We start from the raw sequence: 15,925 nt of genomic DNA, 5'->3' as shown, positions 1-15,925 counted from the left end.
TGGTGTTCAATAATTTTTATTCTTTGTTCTGTTTGCCACAAAGGTCTTACAGGATTCCTCAAAGAAAACAGAGCATCTCAAATTAATGAACAAATGAAAACGAATGGAAGCCTTAGTGATGCATGTAGCTGAGGACTCCATTCATGAACATTTACCCTATCTAAGGGTAAAGAAGACCCAGCGAGCACTGGATGGCTTGTGGCTGTGCTGTTTTATTGCCCTGCATCTATGCTCAGAGAAGCCTCGTGCAAGCAGGACTGAACACCTGGCTGCAGCAGAGGACTAATGCTAGAGCCACGCAGCTAGTAGGCAGGAACCCTAAAGCTGCCCCCTCCCCCCAAAAAATGACATTGACACTTCATCTCAAATGATGTGAAATCAACAGGACTAGAAGAAAAAAAAAACTGTATTAGAAAGCTGCTTTCTTTGACCTGTCAATAATCTATTGTAAGAAAAACCTCTTAACTAAAAGGAGCCAAAGTTATGTTTCAATGAAACAAAGAAGTCTAACATTAATCCTTCGCTGTTTACGTGACAGATGGCAACCTTTGGCAGAAGAACCCCTTGTTTTTTTTTTCCTTCTTCCTCCTGACAGTTGTAAACTAAAAAAGCATATAAATACATTTCATTAGAGCAACTCTGGCAGCGTTCACAACTTAAAGAGCGAGTTAATTCTAGCCTTCCAGTGGCCAAAACTCCAACGGAAAATAGGATTGAGGCTAACTTAAATAACTTGGGTGTGCAGCCTTTCCGAGATGAGTGGGTACTGTGACGCTTTGCTCTGTCTGCCGAGCAGACAGGAGTTGTAACAAATACACCGTTTTCGGGTCAGAGATCTTATTCTGACCGCGCGGCCACACGCCGACCTGAAAATAGGCCACCAGATACGCGCCTCTCCAACATAAACCTGAGGAGCGATGCGTGCTGAACTCCTCCTTCTTTGTGAGAAAGTGGGGGAGTGAAGTTTGAAGGTGCTCTCCTCAAAGTCATCCCACTGCCACCGCAGGGTGGAGGGAGGGACGGGCTGAGGTGTTGTAGGTGCTTCGAAGGGGTGGAAGGGTGCTGTCGCAACCCTCCATGAATTTCTCTACCCCCAAAAGTGGTCTCCACCAGTCCTCTCACAGGACAGGGGAGGGTGATGCATAGTGCAGAGATGTGACACGACATTCACTCAATGTTCTGTCAGACGGGGCTGGGGAGGAGGGCGAGGGGATTTCAGATTCAAACAGGAGCTAGTAGAGTGCTTTGCTTCCTAAAATCCATTCTGCAGAACAGATGACTATTTGCTTAGCTGGGCCTGCACTGTACTTGTCCCTCTGAGCTTTCTTCATCGTCTGAACCATCTGGACCGACACCGCGCAGGCCTGTGATGCGATAGCCCATGTTAAGCAGCATGACCTCCAGCGGATCCGCGTTCATGCGCCGCTGATTAGCCTGAGCAGCTCCCTCCATGTCTTCCACCACACGCCCGTTTTCGCTGTCTGTCTGCGGTATTTAAAAAGAAAAAAACAAAAGAAGTGATCAAATATAATTCCAACAGCATGACACATCTTTTTAATGAATGGCATCTCCTTAACACACTCCCAAAGCATGTCAAGACCAAGTCTGCGCATAGAGGAGTTTCCTCTGTTTACCTCTGGCCTGGGGTTCCATAACCGAACGACAGGGTCGATACCGCTAGTAGCCAGGAAGCAGTAGCTGGGGTGCGGCTGTAGGCAGTTGACTATGGACTCATCCCCCTGCAGGATCCTCACAAGATTGGTTGTTTCTTTTTCCCAGATAAAGAAAGAGCCATCGTCTGAGCCGCTTACAATATACTGGCCTTTGCTGTGGAGAAAAAGAATCCATTCAGACCTGCCTGATGAGCCATGTTCCTGGGACACAAACCTTTTACGGGGAATTTAAATATTTACTCGGAAAATTGTGCAATCGTTTTACATTGAACTTCTTTCATAGAATGTCAACTTCACTGCGCAGATGTGTACAGTACTGAGAACAGCTGAGGTGAAGGTTAAGCAACAGCAGCGTGCCATTTTCTACCGTCACTCAGCATACAGTACCTCCTTTGGCCCAGCGAGCTGAAATCTCTGAAACCGACTGGCCTTCACTTCCTACGAGACAGAGAAGCTCTTCTACCCCTGTATACGGGAGGAAACAGGACTGGACAACCGTGAATAGGAAGGTTAACAACAAACCTCCAAAACAACTGAATGTGAAACTGCAGAACAGATTTGCTCCACTATCAAAGGACCCTGGATCTATATCGGACAACCATCCATCTAAAAGCAGCGAAATAAGGTCTGAAAATCTGTTGAAAAGTGAAAGGCCACAGGGAAAGCTAAAGGCTAGGCCTGAAACTCTGATTGTGGGTGACTCTGCCGTAAAGGATGTACAAAGGATGTGCGGTAAGAACACTAAAGTCCTCTGCTTTCCTAACGATATGGTCAACAACCTGAAGGAGAGAATTCTTCAAATTGCAGATGAATATCCAACTGTGACAAACATTGTTCTGCATACAGGGTCAAACGATGTGTCCAAACAACAGTCGGAGGTTCTGAAACGGGACTTTACTGGATTATTAAATACTGTAAACTCTCTGAATGCAGCTGTATTCATCAGTGGACCTGTACCGCCGGTCAGAGGAGGAGACGAGAGATTCAGCAGGTTGTTTACACTGAATAAATGGCTTATATCAGCATGTGCTGACCACTCAGTGCACTTTATCGACAACTTTAATATTTTTTGGGAACGCAGGCATCTGTTCAAAGCAAATGGATTTAATTTTAACAAGTCAGGGGTGAAACTGTTCACCTCCAACTTGTTTTATTCCATACGTCATCCATCCGTGCTTGGTGCCAAGGCTGAGATAAACGAGGAGTTATCTCATAAAGAGGAACAAACAGAACTCCAAGAACAGACAAAGCCCAGCAGAAACCTTGAGGAGGAGCTCCATTTGCCCCCACCCGGGAAGAGCCTCAGAAAGGAGAGACATCCATGGCATCTGAGGAAGAGCCTCAGAAAGGAGAGACATCTAAGGCAAGAAGAGGGGTCCCTATTTGCCTCCAACTCTCTCAACAACACCAACGACCAGGACAAGGGACCACGACCTTCCCCAGTCCCCCAAACCCCTGACAGGCCATCACCCTCCTCCCCCTCCCTTTCTCCCTCCTCCCCACACCTGAAATTCACTGAGGAGATGATGGAGCGGGTCAATGCTGGGCTCAGATCTACCCCCCGTCCCAATCCCTTTTTGTCCCCCATAAACCCCCCACCAGAGCGGCCAAAGGTTCGCCATCGAGCCCCACCCTCAACAGAGCAATCGAAGTCACATTGCCCAGCCTCGCCCCCCTTAGTTCCTCTTCATGCCCTGTCTCCGCAGTCTGATGCGTGATGTGTGAAGGGTCCGGGCTGTGAGGATTATGGCAGTGATGACTTTTCCCAGGAGAAGCTGGGACCCTGTTTACTAGAAGGTTTTAAAATTTCTGTACTTTTAGGTGACAGGAGACATGTGGCCTGGTCAAAACACAGAGAGCTGCACTCTAAAAGATCTTTAAACATAGTAAACATACCTTGTGTGCCACAGACTGCTCCCAAACACGAGGGGACAAGTAATACCTCTAAAACACTTAAGTTGGCTTTATTAAACATTAGATCTCTAGCTGGGAAAACATTTTTAATTAATGATTTAATCACTGAGCACAGCCTTGATTTTATGTTTTTAACTGAAACTTGGTTGGACCAAAGTAACAGTGGAGCTGTTCTCATCGAGACGACCCCTCCTAACTACAGTTTTATCAGTGAGGTCAGGGCGAGCAGGAGAGGAGGAGGGGTTGCTGTCTTATTTAATGAATCATTTCAATGTAAGCAGCTATCTCCTGGAAGTTTTCAGTCTTTTGAATATGTGGCTTTACAGCTGAAGGCCCCATCCAAAGTTGTGTTTCTTAATGTTTACAGGCCTCCCAAATACTGCACAGACTTTTTTAATGACCTCAGTGAACTGCTGTCTGTGATCTGTGTTGATTTTGACTGTGTAATTATTGCTGGGGATTTTAACATTCATGTGGACAACCCTCAGGACAAAGGGACTAAAGATCTGAGTAACATTCTGGGCAACTTTGGGCTGACTCAGCATGTAACAGAGGCCACACATAATAGAGGACACACTCTTGACCTACTGATCTCCAAAGGCCTGAGCATTTCAAAGGTTACTGTGTCTGATGTGGGCGTGTCTGATCATTACTGTGTTTTCTTTGAAAGTAAAATCTCAGCCCACATAAATATATCAACAACAGTGATCACAAAACGGTGTATAACTGAACACAGTAGTGCAATTTTTAACCAGGTCTTCCCATTAACACCTGACCTGCCCAGAGGGTCAGTCAATGAGCTCGTCAATAGCTTCAATGCTAACATGTTAAATGTAATGGACACTATTGCTCCCATTAAGGTGAAGGTTATCTCTGGAAGGAAAAAGTCTCCATGGAGAAACTCCACACTAGTGAAAAATGAAAAAAGAGAGTGTAGGAAAGCTGAGCGCAGATGGAGAAAAACAAACCTCCAGGTTCATTATGACATTTATAAAGAGAAACTTCACAATTATAATTTACAACTGAGGAATGCAAGGAGGTCCTACTTCTCTGACATCATCACTAAAAACAGCCATAATGCTCGGGTCTTATTTTCTACAGTTGACAGGCTAACAAACCCTCCTGTGTCAGTGGCAGCTGAACTTCATTCGACCATGGCCTGCAATGACTTTGCCAAATTCTTCACTGAAAAAATCCAAAAAATTAGACAAGCAATTGGTACATCAACAGCAGATCCAGGATATGTACTGTGTCCACCAAAAAACTGTTTAAACACCATGAAACAGTTTCAACCTATTAACAGCAAAGACCTGGAGGACATCTTAGGTCAACTGAACTCCTCCTCCTGCTGTTTAGATGTCCTGCCAACAAGTTTTTTCAAAAAGGTCTCAAAGACCTGTTACAGATCGTCAACTTTTCTTTATTATCAGGTGTGTTTCCAGAATCACTAAAAACTGCTGTAATCAAACCTATACTGAAAAAGGACAATCTTGACAAGACACAAATGAACAACTACAGGCCGATCTCAAATCTCCCGTTTTTAAGTAAGATCATTGAAAAAGCAGTTTCTCAACAGCTCAGTTACTTCTTAAAACAGAATAACTGCTACGATGCCTTCCAGTCAGGTTTTAGACAGAACCACAGCACTGAAACCGCTCTGACCAAAGTGTTCAATGACATATGTCTGAATACAGACAGTGGAAAAATGTCAGTCCTAGTTTTACTGGATCTCAGTGCAGCATTTGATACAGTTGACCACAACATATTACTCAAACGACTGGAGAACTGGACAGGTCTTTCAGGAACTGTACTAAACTGGTTCAAAACATACGTAGAAAACAGGAAATACTTTGTATCAATAGGTAACTTCACATCTGAGCAGACAAGTATCACATGTGGAGTTCCCCAAGGTTCCATCTTGGGACCCCTTCTGTTTAACATCTACATGCTCCCACTGGCACAGATTATAAACAACAACAAAATAAACTATCACAGCTATGCAGATGACACACAAATATATATCACAATGTCACCAGGAGACCGAGGCCCTGTACAGGCTCTTGGTAAATGCATTGAGGAAATCAATGACTGGTTGTGCCACAATTTTCTCCAGCTAAACAAAAACAAAACTGAGGTAATAGTCTTTGGCGCCAAAGAAAAACGATTACAGGTCACCAGAGAACTTCAATCTATACACCTAAAAACCACAAACCAGGCGAGAAATTTGGGTGTAGTGATGGATGCAGACCTAAACTTAGAAAAACACATTAAGACAATAACAAAGTCAGCTTACTATCACCTCAAGAATATTTCAAGGATAAAAGATCTGATGTCTCAACAGGACCTGGAAAAACTAGTCCATGCATTCATCTTTAGTAGGCTTGATTACTGTAACAGCATCTTTACAGGTCTACCTAAAAAATCAGTCAGACAACTACAGCTCATTCAGAACTCTGCTGCTCGAGTCCTCACTAAGACCAAAAAAGTGGACCACATCAGTCCAGCTCTGAGGTCCTTACACTGGCTGCCTGTCCGTCAGAGGATAGACTTTAAAGTTCTGATGCTGGCCTATAAAGCTCTGAATGGTTTAGGACCAAAATACATCAATGACCTCCTGACCCAGTATGAACCATCCAGATCCCTCAGGTCATCTGGATCCGGTCTTTTATCAGTTCCCAGAGTCAGAACCAGACACGGAGAAGCTGCATTCAGCTTTTATGCTCCTTATATCTGGAACAAACTCCCAGAAAGCCTCAGATCAGCTGAAACACTCAGTTTATTTAAATCCAGGTTGAAGACTCACCTGTTCTCAGCTGCATTTGAATAAAGCACCAAATCCACACTTTAAGCTTAAATTTCAAAACTTACATTTAACTACTGATTTTATCTACTGTTCTGATTTTATCTGTTTTGATTTTATATACTGTTGTTTGTTTGTTTGTTAATTAGTTAGTTAGTTTATTTGCTTGTTTTATTCAATTTTAAATCATGCTTTTTATTTGTTCTTGTTTCTAATGTCTCTGTAAAGCACTTTGAATCACCTTGTTGTTGAATTGTGCTATACAAATAAACTTGCCTTGCCTTGCCTTGTCATGGTATCAAAAACCAGTCTCGTTAAGCTGTTGGAACTGCACTCACTAATCAAACACATCATAAAGATTTGTGTTTATTTAAAAGGTAAACTAAATGAGCCACAGCGTGAGTTGGTGTTGATTAGAATATATTCTGACTGTTATAACGTCATGGGAAGTAGACGATTTAGTCACACTTTTGAACAGCAAAAACAAACAACTGCTTCATAGGCCAACATCTAAAAGTACGACCGACTCTAAAGAAACTAAACAACTTGTTTAGATTGAGGAACTGTTGATTGTGTAAAACTAATAGAACAAAATTATGTTAAAATAAAAAAGGCCAAATAGTAATCAAACAAAGCTGTTAATCAGCCCCCAAAAGCTGCTCACACATGCTAAAAATATGGCTGAGATTCCACAGCTTTGTAATAAAGAACACTTTACTCCTGTGCAGCTACTTTCAAAGCTGTTTGAGCATTTTGCTGCAAAAGAGGTTTGACTAGTTACTGAGTGCAACAGTGTTAATGTGTAAAGGCTCGGCTTTATTTATAATCGCTTGAGCACAGTGTGTCATTTAGATAAAGATCACGTTACATTTCAAAGCTCACGACTGCCCCCTAGTGATGACACAGCGGCCTGGCAACGAGATTAACCCACCTTCCAAAAAAGTTGGCTTCTTTGATGTCAGTGGTGGTGTTACAGTGACCGCAGTATCTGTGTTTGTAGTCAAAGCTGCGCTCTCTCAGCTCCAGCTCATCTTCAGGAATGGACTCTTTCCGACTGAACGAGTGGAATCGGATGGAGCTGTTGGCCTTTTTGTCTTCTGCAGTTATAGAAAAAACTTTTTTTTTTTTTTACTGTAATTCACACAGATTTTAAAACTAAAATATACACAAAGAAACGACATGTGTACTACAAAGCAGGTTTTTTAGTGAGCATACAATCATTGTAAATAATGGCAATTATCCAATGAAGTGTGATATAAATGTTTTTTTCTAGATCTGTGTAAATTCTCTGAGAGTTACTGAAAATTAGCCAAGAGCTATTTCTTTCTTTCCCACCTGATTCTGACTTGGAGTAAAGAGCAGCCTTGATGTCTTTATCTAAGGCATCACAGGCACTGCTGTGCGCCTGCTCTGGAAACTTCCCTTTGAAATCGTCCAGACACTCCAGAGCCTCAGCCACATATTTTAGCTCAAACAGACACCGTGCCAGCCTGAAATGTGCTTTCAGATGACCGGGGTTTAGACTCAGAGCCTTCAGACAGTCCCTGAGGGCATCATAATGGTCTCCATCCCTAAGAATCACATAGAAAAACATAAAGACTCAGGGTTTCCAAAGGTTTTAGAATTAAAAAAAGCATCATTCCTCTGCACTAAAGCAACGCCGCGTACCACTTGCGTTTCATATAGGCCGCAGCTCTGTTCCCGTACAACATGGCGTTGCTGCTCGCCTGATGAATGCCTAAACTGTACAGCTGGATGGCCTGTGTCCACTGCTGCCGTGCAAAAGCATCATTAGCTTGTTGTTTTATCTTCTCCAGGTGAGGAGGGAGGTCATTAGAACTGAAAGACAAAAGGGAAAAGCAGATATTTTGACATAAATTCAAATGTATAACCTCAGTCAATAGACGTGTAGTGGAAAGAGCCGACGTTTACCTAGACTGCATTTTGCTCCCAGTAAAGTGAATGTGGCCAGCTGGCAGGTGAATTCCATTGGAGACGCCGTTTGTCGTCTTTCCATTCTGCACATCTCCTGGAAAGCGAGAGATTCAATAATCGGCATTCTTCATGTACTTTGGAGTTAGTGTGAAACTCAGTGTTTATTATCTACCTGTTGACGATTGGCATTTCTTTGGAAGCAAGAATGTATATGGCCTCTGTTTGAACGTCAAGTCAAACAGATACACCTGCAAGAACCATAAAGAGATAGTAAAAGGATCCCATAAGAATGCCTCTGCGATTCTCACATGGTTCCCTCTCTGTTTGGTGATGCATTACCTGTTCCCCGCCCATGTTAACAAGCAGCTCGGTGCCATCAGGACTGAAAGTAACATAGGTGGCAACCAGGACCCTCAGGCGGTTATTGTAGTCAGGGAGTTTCACCGGCAGGTGACCTGAAACATTCAGTCAGATGGTAATGGTATTAAACCACAGTCCAGAATATAAATGCACCCATTAAAAGAATTTGATTCCAGACAATTTATCTGTATACACACCTGCAACATAATACTGCCCAGCTCCATCTGGGATGGGCTTCTGCCTTTCACAGAATGTGTGCACAGCTGCCGATGTGCTTTGACTCAGAGATTTCCTGTGTGAGGAAGAAAAGAAAAAAAAAGTTCGGAACTTCCTTGTCAAAACTTGGAACGCACCACAGAGTAACTACAAAGCGCTTTATTTGACAGTTTGCCGAGTACTCACTACCACAGAATAGCATGAAAAAGCCAAACTCACCTGTAGTTGTGTATCATCCTGATGTCGTACAGACGTACAAAAGGCCCATTGGCTCCCACAGCCAGGTAGTTGTTGTCCCGTGGGTTAACAGCTAAACATTTGGCCTCGACGAGCTGACCACAGAACTCTGTGAGATCGATCAGCACCTCCGAGTGTTTACTGTTCTCCCTCAGGTCGTATTGTCTGCAGTGAACAAGGACAACATGCACATATTACCTTGGCAAAACCACCCACTACCAAGTCTAAGGAGCTTGGAAAGAAAAGCGTCTGGACTTCTTTACGTTGCTTGAAGACGTTTCACCTCCTATCCGAGAAGTTTTTAAAAAGAGGTTTTTACACCATTACAAAGATTTTTTTTTCTTCACAGCAGGTACTAAGCTAAAAAAGAAAAGCAGAAACAAACAAGATTGATCCACACAACACACTCATTGTCCCACATATTTCTAACACTGACCCCAAGTGACAGTAAACAGCTACAACATGTAGATGTGGGTCTACAAACCTGCAGGCTACGAATGCACCAACATGCTGTGAGCTTTGATCACACTGCAGATTAAGGCTGGGCAATATGGCCAAAAATATTTATCACGATATATATTTGAAAATTTGCGATAACGATATAACTGAAGATATAATTGACGGGAGACAAAATACTTTACAACTCCACAACTTTATTAGTGGAAAAAGAACCCCCATCAATGCATTTTGACTTAAACAAGCAGCGGTTTTTATGTGCATTAAAGCTATATAAAAATTTAACAGTGTAAATGCAAATTCCTTGCTGACAGTTTGGCCCCACAATGAGCTCACCCGTAACCCTGGCTGATTGTGACCCACACCTGTTTTCACACTTTGGCTCATGTGATTAGGTAGAGGATCATCAGGGGGTCCTTTGTCCCTCTTTGGGGGGGGGGGGCCCTCCCACTGGGTTTAAATCTGAGACTCTCCACCTTTTGACTCTTAGAACTGAAGAAGCTTCTCGGATGAGAGGTGAAATGTCTTCAAGCAACTTAAAGAAGTCCAGACGCTTTTCTTTCCAAGCTCCTTAGACTACGATGACCTGGATGACTGAGAACCTTCACAGACACCCACTACCAACATAACATTTGACTTTAATACATTATTGATCTCTTTGGTCTAACCTGATGATGCCGTCCTCCGCAGCACTCCAGAAGGTGTTGGGCCACATGGGTGCTGTGGCTATGCGTTTAACTCTGTTTGTATGATCAGAAAACATATGGATGGTTTCCTTCACTGTCAGGTCATGCACGTGGACTTTTGTGTCGGCTGCACCCGTTACCAAAATTCTGTCCCCGGAGTGAGGCAAGAACTGCATGGACAAATAAAAATACCAAAGTGAACTGATAAGAACTGAGATGCAACACTTTATTGGCTCATATTGGCACTGTTGACATCAGGCGACCAGCTGATTAGTAAATAAGCTGACAGAGTCCAACGATCATCTGTAGGGCATGTTCGGTTTAATAGTCCTCACATCTGAGACAGATATGAGGACTGTGTTTGATTCTGTACTCACTTAAAAGTACCAAATAATATACTTTATAATAGGAGGTAATTAATAATAATGAAGATCAATTTGTTACACTGCCGTTTGAAAACCTGAGCTGTAAACACTGGCACTGACCCCAAATCTTACAAACAGCGCATCCCCACTAAGTATACACACACAATGTTTGAGAAAGGCTTAGCTTTGAAATAAATGGTGATATAAATGTCAATAGTCACACACAGGACATTGTTATGACATTTACAAAGACTTCTTAAGCTGAATTCATAGTCCAATGTTTGTATCCATTTACATAGCTGTATGGCTACACAGAGAAGAGGATTATGGGAATTCAACCAACACTGAGGGTGCAGAGGCACACTTGCTGCAGTTCTCCACAAAAGTGTGCAAAATGAACAGGAAAGAGAACACCAGTGGAGTTCATCACGAGGAGGAAGAAAAGGAAATAAGACATCATAAAATAAATATATATATATGTAGGGGTGGGCGATATAAATGATATACGATAGAAACGATATAAATTTGGCCAACGTTAGAGATTTTGACTATACCACGATAGCGCATGTTGATGATGTCATCAAGCTGCGCCTGTTTTGACCGAAAGCGTCGTAGCGGCTGCAACCATTATCATCTGCAAATTATGCCGGGCGACAGTCATAGCAAAGAGATGAAGCACTTTTGAAATATGGGGAAAGCCAAAAACTGCGCTTCCTCCACTTCCGTAACATTGATTCATTAATGCTGATTTCTCTCGCAGCTGCAAATTCCTTTCTGACAGTTTAACCAAAAGGCATTTCCAGTGGAAATTGGCCGACAGATCCTGAGCATAACATGTATAATATCCACAAAACTTAAAAGGAGGTTATACACACACAATACAGTAATATTATGTTGAAGCACAGTACATATTACTCTGCGAGGTTCCCAACTACGGTAGCCATAATGCTCCGACAATCCATAAAGCGGTGCGGCTTCACAGCTTAGCAAAGTCGTACTAAAACATTTTTGACAGATTTTTGAGCGCCGTGTACCACATAAAATCGGTTCGGTAATAATAGTAATAATAGTAATAATAGTAATAACGACGTGGTGTGTATCTGACGGACGAAAGCTAAACCAGTTCCACACCACTGAAGTTGCAGCATTTTTACAAACCAATTCTGGTTCATCTGTTTCATTCAACGATTCTTCTCATTCTCCGTCACCGCCATGCTTTTCCCACCATGTGCGTATGAAAACAAAGGCACTGCGTATGCGCATTTTACCCATATTCTATCGCGATACTTCATTTTCTTATCATTGCCTAACATTGTACCGGTATTACCGTGAACGGTATGATAAGGCCCAGCCCTACTGCACATCACAGCGAAAATTATTCTCTGCCATATTTTCGTAATTAACCTTGAGGAAGAGCAACAAGGCAGCCTCAATTGTGCAATGACTGCAGTATTAATATGTTTCTAAGCTCAGGCACCATCCAGTACACTGTAGAATGTGTTCTCCTTACCTTTACAGAGAATATGTTAGCCGCATGACCTGTGTGCATAGTTGTTAGCTTCTTGTGCCTGAATGGATCCCAGATGATGGCATGTTGATCATCCGAGCCTGAAGCCAGCAGACTGAGTACGAGGAAAAAATAATAACAATTCAAAGAAGCCAAGCAGCATTTCTTTAAGGTATGCACCTTTTTTTTGTTGATTTATTACATTTACACGTTATATTACAGGTATTAGAACTAACTAATAAGCAGTTGGACCTGTGTTGCTAGATTCACTTTAGAATGGATGCAATATCTTTATGTTAAACTGATCCCTCCTGGTGTGCTGAAGGTGTCAGATTACGAAAGAAGCAGACTCACACCACTGATAAACATGGCGAGTGAGACTACTTTTACTAACTAGTAGACAATGTTGGGGTTGTTACTAGGAAAAAAGTAATGTATTAAACATTACTGGTTACTTTTCTTAAAATGTATGTAGTACATAAAATTACTGAAACACACTGTCACATACTTAATTACCAGGCAACTAATATAAAACTGAGGTTACAGTTCCACACACCAACACAAAACCCCACCCTAATGAGGACACAAATACAATCTTTCTTTTAGTTTTCACATATGAAAACAAAGTCAACAACACAAAACAAAGTTGAAAGGGTCTTCAAAGCTATCGCCACAGTGATTCTACTGCAAAAATATGTACAGGTAGAAATGGAGTCTGCAAGCCTGACTACACATCACTGCCTTTTAAAGTTCAGGCTTTGGCTGCTGGGCTGGGATCGCCATACAATAAACTTTGACATTATTCTGGGTTTCTTGTCTAGCTTTGTGTATAATGCAGATGTTTCTGTCCTACATGCAGTTTGTCATCATGGCACTCTTGTCCTTTGGTGCAATAAAAATAAAAGTAATAACCATATTTCTGCTCTTTAAAAGCATTAAAAAAAGTTTTCTTCTTTCTAGCAGCCAGTTGCTCAGATAACTGAAGAGCCTTTGTAATTCAAGTAACAACATAACTGTAACTGTATTGTAATTAGTGAGTAACGCATTAAATTACTAGAATAAGATATAATGTGATTATATTATTACTTTGCAACACGTTAGACCCAACACTGATAGTAAAACTGTGACATTTAAAATCCAAGCAGGAAGTGAACAGGATGCAAACCTTATCTGGACAGATACAACAGAAATTCACTGTACATACAGGGTTCACAGGGTTTGATCACTTACTCTCCACGTTCGTTCCACTCCAAACAGTTCACACAGCCTGTGTGGCCCTGTTGAAATAAATGACATTGAGGGTCAGACGAAGAGAACAAAAGAAAAAAAAAGTGTCCCAATGTGTTTACAGAAAAATATGTCATGTTATTAGTGACCTGAAGCTCAGCCTCCAGTCCAAGTCTCTTGATGAAGGGGTCAGTCACATGGTAGAACCTTTGGAAGCTTGCAGCTCTCTTGTCCTAAAGACAAAAGAGCACATCTCCATCAGACTCTCCATCAGACGGGGATGATCACACTGGCTCTGGACTGTTCTTACATACCCTGATCTGCCTGTGCAGGATATCTCTGGAGATGTTGGCAGTAGTCATGGCCTCACCGCAAAACATAAATTAGGTTTCGAGGCTGGAGGTTTCCAAGGGTCAGAGATCAGGATTCATTTACTCTTTTTTTCCTTGTGACCAAGCTGTAAAAACGCAGAATGGATTAAGGCAGAGCAGAGACTTGTTAGAAGACAGAGACTTTACACCGGTATAGCGTCAATATCAGCTTTAAACAGAAAAAGGAAAAAGTCGACATTAAACTCAGGCATGTGATTTATTCAGAGATTTTTTGTTGCTCATCTGACATAGGCACAAAACATACCGCTAGCTGGTCTACAGATAGTATTTGCTCCCGTTACCTACAAAGCGACTTCATTAGCTAACCAGGCTAATGTTAGCAACGTAGCTCTGGGAATACAACAACTGACAGTTTTGCAAAAAACTAACAATTATTTAAAATCTAAAGCCCCATTAGCCTATGAGAATGGTTAACGATCCGTGCACAGGGCCTTTGAGAGACCTGTCGTTCATCAAGAAGCTGGCGTTAGCGTACTGGCGTTACCTTGCTAGCTAAACAAAACATCCACTTTATATAACGTTAACATTTGCAGCGCTTTGGTGATAATTTACAACTGTTAAACAAAACTCACCGTTTCCCTCGAGCTAAGGAAGCCTCTGTCAAGAAATGTCCATTTAGTAAAAGTCACAAATTGCACTCCGTGTGACTTTGTTGACAGGATACTCGCTAATACCTTCGCAGACCTGAACACAACCCTCCTCCACTGCACATAAGCACGCAACTTTGTTCCGCCAGCTGAAAATACACCAAACTCTTCCGGTCTGTTTGGACATCACAATAAAAGCATTCCAGAATAAAAGCATTTTCAAGTAACGTTTAATAAAGGAGCACTACAACAAAGAATGTAACATATATTTACCAAATGTTTAAGCAATACATAGTATTATTTTGTAATTTGATGGTAATTTTGAAGGAAGAATTTGTGAATAGTGTTGTGCGGGTGAATCATGTGTAAGTAAGGATCCTGACTTTGAAAATAGGGATGGTGTACACGAGGTAGTGAGACCTGCTATGATGCTGTGATGTGTGATTTGGAGATGGTGACACTAACATAAAGACAGAAGGTGGCGCTGGAGGTGGCAGAGTTAAGGATGTTAACGTTTTCATTGGTAGAGACCAGGATGGGCAGGATTAAAAAACACGTATATCAGTGGAACAGCTCGGGGTGGAGGCAAAGTTAGAGAGGCAAGGCTCAGATGGTTAGCAGAAGAGGGATAGTGGGATAGTGAATATAAATCTGCCAGGAAGGAGAAAAATAGAAAATCCCCAGAGGAGGTTATAGATGTAGTGAAGGAGGTCACACAGAAGGTCAGGCTAACAGAGGAGGATGCTGGGGGTAGGGTGAGATGGAGCCAGAAGGTCTGCTGTGACGACCCTTAAAGGCAGCATCAAAAAAGAAGATTTTGTAAATGAATGAGTGAAAACAATAAGAGTAATTTTATGTACTTCACACAGTGAATGAGGAAGGAGAGTTTCCTTATGTAAAAAAGCAGTCAAATTAAGAGGGCGGGCAGAGTTTGTAAGTGACCAAGCAGACCTATGTGTTTATGAGTGGAACAGTCTGAGTTCAATTAAAACAACCTGGGATATTTACAACCCACTGAGTGATAAAGTATCTGACCTTGTGAATTATGGTATGAATACAAACAATACAAACTCTCTCATATACATACATATATATATATATATATATATATAAAATAATAATGATAATAATAATATTTTATTATTATTATTATTATTATTATTATTATTATTATTATTATTATTTGGCTTTATTTTATTTTTAGGTCTGTCTTTTCTGAACTACTTTTAAAAAAAGATAATAGTTTCAACTTTTAGTTTTTCTTTAACAGTAAGATTGTTAAACCTGAATCTCATTGCATGTGTTTTTACAACCCTTAAATAAAGATGCAGCAAAGTAGTAAGTTTAATATTCAGATATTAGAGTTCTTCAGAAACTTTCGAAACTCTAAAAGAACATAAAAGTTGTCCGCTGTAATAATAGTGTCTTTAAAGTTTGTAATGATTACTTGTACTTTTTCAGGGGTCAGTAATACTTGATTCTGCTCTACTCTACAATTCTATGGTTCTTTTTTCAGTTCTTACCAAACTTGGCTCAAAAAATGGAAGTGAAAGTGTGACATATGCTGAGT

General features: G+C 41.5%; 1 protein-coding gene across 1 annotated transcript; it reads right to left on the bottom strand.

The window, feature by feature from the left end:
• Positions 1 to 14,535, bottom strand: wdtc1 (WD and tetratricopeptide repeats 1). Its single transcript, XM_086310903.1, has 16 exons — positions 14,341 to 14,535; positions 13,691 to 13,833; positions 13,526 to 13,609; positions 13,380 to 13,426; positions 12,153 to 12,264; positions 10,260 to 10,447; positions 9,118 to 9,300; positions 8,880 to 8,974; positions 8,662 to 8,777; positions 8,495 to 8,570; positions 8,320 to 8,416; positions 8,056 to 8,226; positions 7,723 to 7,958; positions 7,319 to 7,484; positions 1,635 to 1,827; positions 1 to 1,485 (listed from the first exon to the last, which is right to left on the bottom strand). The coding sequence occupies exons 2-16, from the start codon at positions 13,754 to 13,756 to the stop codon at positions 1,288 to 1,290; spliced, it is 2,028 nt and encodes a 675-aa protein (XP_086167029.1). The 5' UTR covers positions 13,757 to 13,833; positions 14,341 to 14,535; the 3' UTR covers positions 1 to 1,287.
• Positions 14,536 to 15,925: the final 1,390 nt, after the last annotated feature.

Source organism: Aulonocara sp. 'chitande type north' Nkhata Bay, linkage group LG11, assembly GCF_057382095.1.
Source record: "Aulonocara sp. 'chitande type north' Nkhata Bay isolate Kocher_YH1m ecotype deep benthic linkage group LG11, A_spYH_male_GT1.1, whole genome shotgun sequence".
NCBI lineage: Eukaryota > Metazoa > Chordata > Actinopteri > Cichliformes > Cichlidae > Aulonocara > Aulonocara sp. 'chitande type north' Nkhata Bay.
Note: the sequence above shows the minus strand (reverse complement) of the source record. Positions and strands in the feature narration are given on the sequence as shown.